Genomic DNA, 7578 nt, shown 5'->3' with positions numbered 1-7578 from the left:
GTTAGCATATTGCCCCCAACAACAATCCGGGTCCTCATTTTACCCACCTCGGAAGGATGGAAGGCTGAGTCAACCCTGAGCCAGTGAGATTTGAACAGCCGAACTGCAGAACTGCAGTCAGCTGAAGTAGCCTGCAGTGCTGCATTTAACCACTGCGCCACCTCGGCTCTTGTATGAGAGACAAGATATGTTGGATGAGAGACAATAGAACAATAAAGAGGATTTCAGCCATCGTTTATAAGCTTGGTGTGTGTGACCACGAAGAACGAAGACCTGAAGGTGTTTCTTCAAAAGGCAACTGGACTGGATTATTATTTTTTCCTTGAAAACGGTTTGCTTCTCCTTCCAGAAGCTTCTTCGGTTCTTGGATGAGCTCAAGAAGCTTCTTGGATGAGAAGTGAAACCTTTTCAAGGAAAAAATAATAATCCAATCCAGTTGCCTTTTGGAAACATTTTGGGACAACCCTGACCTGGATTGACTGAGGATCACCATAGGCATTAAGTCTCAGGGGAAGACTTGATTTTTAGGCAGTATTTATCACTGAAATGCTGGATTTATCTACAGTATCTGCATATGTTGGATGAGAGACAATAGAATAAAGAGGATTTCAGCCATCGTTTATAAGCTTGGTGTGTGTGACCACGAAGAACGAAGACCTGAAGGTGTTTCTTCAAAAGGCAACTGGACTGGATTATTATTTTTTCCTTGAAAACGGTTTGCTTCTCCTTCCAGAAGCTTCTTCGGTTCTTGGATGAGCTCAAGAAGCTTCTTGGATGAGAAGTGAAACCTTTTCAAGGAAAAAATAATAATCCAATCCAGTTGCCTTTTGGAAACATTTTGGGACAACCCTGACCTGGATTGACTGAGGATCACCATAGGCATTAAGTCTCAGGGGAAGACTTGATTTTTAGGCAGTATTTATCACTGAAATGCTGGATTTATCTACAGTATCTGCATATGTTGGATGAGAGACAATAGAATAAAGAGGATTTCAGCCATCGTTTATAAGCTTGGTGTGTGTGACCACGAAGAACGAAGACCTGAAGGTGTTTCTTCAAAAGGCAACTGGACTGGATTATTATTTTTTCCTTGAAAACGGTTCGCTTCTCCTTCCAGAAGCTTCTTCGGTTCTTGGATGAGCTCAAGAAGCTTCTTGGATGAGAAGTGAAACCTTTTCAAGGAAAAAATAATAATCCAGTCCAGTTGCCTTTTGGAAACATTTTGGGACAACCCTGATCTGGATTGACTGAGAATCACCATCGGCATCAAGTCTCAGGGAAAGACTTGATTTTTAGGCTGTATTTATCCCCGAGATGCTGGATTTATCTACAGTATCTGCATATGTTGAATGAGAGACAATAGAATAAAGAGGATTTCAGCCATTGTTTATAAACTGGTGGGGGTAAACTTCAAGCAGTCATTAAATGAATGGTTTGTTAAGTCAAGGACTACCTGCAATTGAATAGACTGAGTTTTGTGCTAGTTACGTGATTCTCATACTTCTGTTGTGTGAATGTAGGCAATAACAAAAGTTACAGAATGTATTATTTGTTCATTCAGCGAATGGCAAAAGTTACAGAAGAGCAAATCTTACTGTTGCTAACACCACGTGGAATGGGCAGTCAACTTCTATGTGACTAGGATATGTTGCTCATCCCTTTGGGGGTAAATTGCATTTGAAGTAACTTGAAGCAGATGAAAACAATTACTCGGGGGGAAAAACTAATGCAGTATGTACTGATATAAAGCTTTATTGATTACCATTTTAAAAGTCAGTTACATTTAATAAAGCAAAGTTCCACCTATAGAACAGGTTGCCTTTACAAATGAAAAATTATTTTTGCTTTTTTTTTTTTACATTATTTTACACATTTTAGAACTAACATACTAATCAAAGTATATTAAGGTTAGTATTTTGCTGATACACTGGGGGAAGTATGTAATTGTACAAAATGGCATTTTATTTTCTTCCTTTTCATTTTATTCTACCCAGAGATCCTCTTCATATAATAAAAGTATTCATGCGTACACAAACTCCTGTTTCTTCATATGACATACTTAAATACTACATTTTTTTTATTTACAGATTTAAGGTTTTATGGTTTTTTTTTAAGAAATAACAAGCTAACTATAAAATACTCTGCAGGCTTTACAAATTCATTCCTATTGTACAAAACTGTTATATGACTATAGTTTAAGAACATACAACTTAAATAACCAATTAACTATGCACATGTTTGTATACATATAAAACACACTTAATACTGTTTAACAGTTCTCAATGTGTTGCCTTTTTTTACACAATTATTTTCCAAGGCTTAATCGTACAACTTTCATACTATTACTCAGCCATTTCATTTGTGAGTGTCTGTAGCAGCATTTCAATGGTACCAGAAAACCTGCACATATATTATTTAAAACAAACATTTTAGAAATGTTTTAAGCATCATGTAGAAAAAGTAATGTATACTGCTTAAACTATTCAACTAATTAACAAAGTGACAACATTTCATACAACTATGTTTACATGTATGAATTCTATCCATTTTCAGAAAGCACATTATGTCAGCAAAGAGCTATCAATCAAAATTCAGCAAAGACAATCTTGACAAGTATATTATTTACACTTTGGGTGAAATGTCAGCTTTGTAGCAACTTCCAAAATGGAAAGTGAAAGCAACTAACCTTCTCAAATAAACACAGAGTACTGAAAAAGTGAAGCTTGGCTTAAATAGTATTTCTTAGCAAAATAAAATAAAATAAAGCCCACAGTGCAATTCTAGTAGGCACTTAACACAGAGCCCCACTTCGTACCACAAACTTCACGTGCCAGTTCTATTGCACTTTGCAAACAGTGAAATTGAACTGTGCATCTTTGCTTTATATTATAACAAGGGACTTCCTCAGTACAAGATTTCTCTCTAGTGGGGGGGAAATGATCACCATCAGCCGTCTGAAGGTGATGTGGGTTGACAACTACATGCAGAAACTGATACGATGTGCAGTTCACCAGCCAAATACAAAGATGGACTGTATATTGTAAATCTAGCTCTTTGGAAAGAAGACTATTCTACAGAGAGAGCTAGAAGCTAGAATCAATCCACACGGCCTACTCTCCCTTTCTAAAGCAGCTGATATGCACAACTTTTCATTTTTTAAAAAGGTTACTTAGAGGCTACCCAGATATACTGTATTGACTGGGGTCACCACCTCTGTTTCACCTTGGATAGCAATATCTTTAAAGCCTATTTGTATTAAAAATTATTTGAGGCTTATTAATGTCCTCAGCGATAGGTGAATGCTCGGAAATGGAGCATAGATAAGTTTAAATATTTCTAGATAACTTTGGAAGAAGTTTATTTCACATTTTTGTTTGTGCATTTCAAACATACTTCTCTGTAGTTACTCTTTGAAAAAGTTGAACAGACATGTTTTACAGAAGGCACAACTTGAAATCGTAAGGAAAAAAATGCTATTTTTGGCTAAAACAGTTCTTTAGCCCTTTATGAAACTTATAGACACAGTAAACCAGAGTAAAATAGAGTTAGCCATTTCCTCCAATTCTCTGTGCGTTCTATTATAATTACTAAATCAGTAGCTGCCTGAATTTGAGGTTAAGGTAACTCTGATAAGAAAGTCTGCCATTCTGCGTTTGTACTATTTTATGAAGTATTTCCATATAAACATGAAATACTATACGTTCTAATCTTTGAAATGGAATAAGGGTTAGGAGATAAGAGGAGAGATAATGTGGAATGTCAGCAGGTATTCTGGTTTTTCACTTTTAAAAAGAAAATAGAAACAAAAATCAGCTGCATAAAAATCCATCCATCAAGGGAGGTACTTTTTCAAAGCCATAAGTATCAAAGAGGTCACTAATCCCTTCTTCTTCATCAAGCCCAAGCAGATAGTCCTCATGAAGTAAAGGTGGCAATAAGTTTACAAATGGGCCATCAAGACTTGAAGTAATTTGGTCCTCTGTCTGCTGCAAAAGATTAGTGGTAGAAACTAACGGGGAGATGGCCGTGGCATTTTCTGAACAGTCAGGACCTCCTGAGTTATCAGAGTTCAGATCTGTTATAAGTAAGAGAACAAAATATCAAAACTTGCATACCGAAACATTTCACAACTTTATTACATATAAATGCTGTGTCTTCCACCCAGCTTATTGTAAAGTTAATTATGCTACTACCAGTATAGAAAGAGAAAGTAGCCCAACACCTCCCACCTCAGGAACTGCTTAAGTCCAGAGGACTTTGTGAGATAAACAGGATTTACACAATTAAAAGACAATGCTAATTACAAAGTTGGTTTCTGTGGAATCATCTCTTCCGTTCTGTATAGTCCTGCTTAAGAAAGCCACTGTGGCTCTTTAATTCCTTAGCCATGAACAGCCATGACTACCAGACAGGGACTTCAAAAAGTCAGAAAAATCACTAGATAGCAGGAAAAAGATAAATTGTACTTCTCTAGCAGCCACTTGGAGTTTGGACCCTTATCTGACAACCCCAACCAATATGCATATTTTATAGGTGTAAACTGTAAACCAAACTGAAATTCAAACACCCTTGCTTCCTTCTATATATTAAAGTGCACACAGTATATATGTGCCACATATACAAGGAAACATATTCTTTATCAGAAATGTTATATGCAACTTTCTTAATCACTAAGAGAGACACCAAATTTCTGAAACTTGGGAGAAAATATGCACTGATATAAGAACCATACTGATTTTACTTTGTTAAAGTTCTACAGGTGAAACTCGAAAAATTAGAATATCATGCAAAAGTTCATTTATTTCAGTAATGCAACTTAGAAAGTGAAACTAATATATGAGATGACTCATTACATGTAAAGCAAGATAGTTCAAGCTGTGATTTGTCATAATTGTGATGATTGTGGCTTACAGCTCAGGAAAACCCCAAATCCACCATCTCTGAAAATTAGAATATTACATGCAATCAATAAAACACGGATTGTACATAGAACAATATCGGGCCTCTGAAAAGTATAAGCATACATATGTACTCAGTACTTGGTTTGGGCCCCTTTTGCAGCAATTACTGCCTCAATGCGGCGTGGCATGGAAGCTTTCAGCCTGTGGCACTGCTGAGGTGTTATGGAAGACCAGGATGCTTCAATAGCGGCCTTCAGCTCTTCTGCATTGTTTGGTCTCATGTCTCTCATCTTTCTCGTGGCAATGCCCCATAGATTCTCTATGGGGTTCAGGTCAGGCGTGTTTTCTGGCCAATCAAGCAGAGTAATCCAACAGTCATTGAACCAGGTTTTGGTGCTTTTGGCAGTGTGGGCAGCTGGAAAATGAAGTCAGCATCCCCATAAAGCTCATCTGCAGAAGGAAACATGAAGTGCACCAAAATGTCCTGGTAGACAGCTGTGTTAATCCTGGTCTTAATGAAGCACAGTGGTGCAAAGTCCTGTTGCTCAGTGGTCCAAAGTCCTCTTTTCTGATGAGAGCAACTTTTGCATCTCATTTGGAAACCAAGGACCCAGAGTATGGAGGAAGAATGGAGAGGCCAATCAAGCACAGTAATCCCACGGTCATTAAACCAGTTTTTGGTGCTTTTGGCAAAAGTTGCTCTCATCAGAAAAGAGGAATTTGGACCAAGGAGCAACAGGACTTTGGACCACTGTGCTTCATTAAGACCAGGGTCAACGCAGCCATCTACCAGGAGATTTCATGAGCTGTACGCCATAATCATCACAATTATGACAAATCACGGCTTGAACTATCTTGCTTTGCATATAATGAGTCTATCTTATATATTAGTTTCACCTTTTAAGTTGCATTACTGAAATAAACGAACTTTTGCACAGTATTCTAATTTTTTGAGTTTCACCTGTATTTAAAATTTATAAGTATTTATAAAACTTCAAGATAAATATCAATCACAAAATCTCAATCTTCCAGCCATCCTCCTTTTGGACTTGAGGTTAAAAGAGAAAAACTAGAAAGGGTCTAGCTGAATGAGAAAGAAACTTCGTCTTTTAGTGTGTGCTTTGCCAACATGAAGCAAACCACCAAATTTAGTTTGCCTTCCCTCTTTGGGGGAAATCAGGGTATTTAAGGGTCTATTGAAAGAAATGAAGATATACTGGCCACTGGATAGCAATAGCACTTAAGACATATACCGCTTCACAGTGCTTTCCAGCCCTCTCTAAGCAGTTTACAGAATCAGGACATTGTCCCCAACAATCTGGGTCCTTATTTTACCCACCTCGGAAGGATGGAAGGCTGAATCAACCTTGAGCTGGTAAGAATCGAACTGCTGAACTGCTGGCAGTCAACAGAATTAGTCTGCAATGCTGTACTCTAGCCACTACAACTCTTTGAAATACCCTCAAATACAATTAATTTTCCACAAGGAAAACCTTCTGTTTAATTCATTTAATACTAAAAGCATTCAGTAAATCCTAGCAGAATCTAATGGAAAGGAGGCTTTAGGCCTTTCACCCTCACTCACATATTATCCGCCCACAGTCATTTACATAGCATATCCATCTGGGGAACAAAGGTTTCAGGAAAAGAAATGTCAAGGTTGGCTTTTGAAGAAGCTGTGCCTGCAATGCATTGCGAGAAGTGCAGTGTGTGCCATAACCCTGATCCTTTTCCTTCAGTTGTTGTCCAAAGGTAGCTCCTAGGCTGTAGGAGAAAGTGATAGATGCTTCCTCCTGCTTTCTGGCCTCCCCAGATAAGCTCTACTGCTTTGGCCAGAGGGTAGAGACTTTCTAAGTGAGTGGATGCTTTAAGGCAAACATATTCGATATAGAAAAATGCTGCCTCCTGTGATAAAATAGAAACTATTTTTAAATGTGACAATTCAACTTAATACATTTCCATGGCACAGATTAATTTTTAGGTATTGCCAAAATGAAATTATTTCTCTGTTAAGCAGAAAACCTTAATTCACTCACTCCTTATTTAGTAGTTACTCAGTTATTGATTTGATTTGCAAATATGATCATAAAAAAATCATTTCCCAACCAATGCACGCATTTATGACTAAATTGTGTTATGTCTGACATTGCATGCCAGAGTGGGAGTAACACTGGTATTGTTGCAAACTAGGAATTGTTATAAACGTCGTCATAAACACGAGTAAAATAGTAAAACATAATCTGTACTCAAGAATAATGCATTAGGGAAAACAGTTCTTTTGTTTAAAGACTAGCATTTAAAATGTTGTACAAAAGTTTATACTTTGATTTTAAGCTCTGCATATATTTGGTTATCGCCCGTGTTCAGATTACCTTTGGAAATGTTTCTTGAGATATTTCCATTGTGATCCTGATCCTGAGTTTTTATTCGAGTGGAGTAGTCGGTTTCTTCTGGACACAAGTACACCTCGATAGGTCCTTGAGTACTACATAAGTGTATCAGCTTATTCTACAACAAGAAAGAATTTCAGCTTTCTGCATCCCTTTTGCCAGTACTACAAATAACTACTGGAACATTTTTCATTCTTAATGTGTTGATCTGCCCACCCCAAAAAAAGCCGAATGCAGGCTGGAAGTTTGCAAAATGATAATAACTGGTCTAGCAGAAGATATGAATT

The 7578-nt window shown here is 37.3% G+C and overlaps 1 protein-coding gene across 1 annotated transcript in view; it reads right to left on the bottom strand.

The window, feature by feature from the left end:
• Window positions 1–1736: 1736 nt before the first annotated feature.
• Window positions 1737–7578, bottom strand: part of E2F3 (E2F transcription factor 3) — a 32745-nt gene continuing 26903 nt past the window's right edge. Inside the window, exons 6-7 of the mRNA XM_032223208.1 lie at window positions 7274–7409; window positions 1737–4075 (exon numbers count right to left, since the gene is read on the bottom strand). Of these exons, the coding sequence (XP_032079099.1) occupies window positions 3810–4075; window positions 7274–7409 (402 nt within the window). The 3' untranslated portion in view covers window positions 1737–3809. The remainder of the gene's footprint in view (window positions 4076–7273; window positions 7410–7578) is intronic.

Source organism: Thamnophis elegans, chromosome 8, assembly GCF_009769535.1.
Source record: "Thamnophis elegans isolate rThaEle1 chromosome 8, rThaEle1.pri, whole genome shotgun sequence".
NCBI lineage: Eukaryota > Metazoa > Chordata > Lepidosauria > Squamata > Colubridae > Thamnophis > Thamnophis elegans.
Note: the sequence above shows the minus strand (reverse complement) of the source record. Positions and strands in the feature narration are given on the sequence as shown.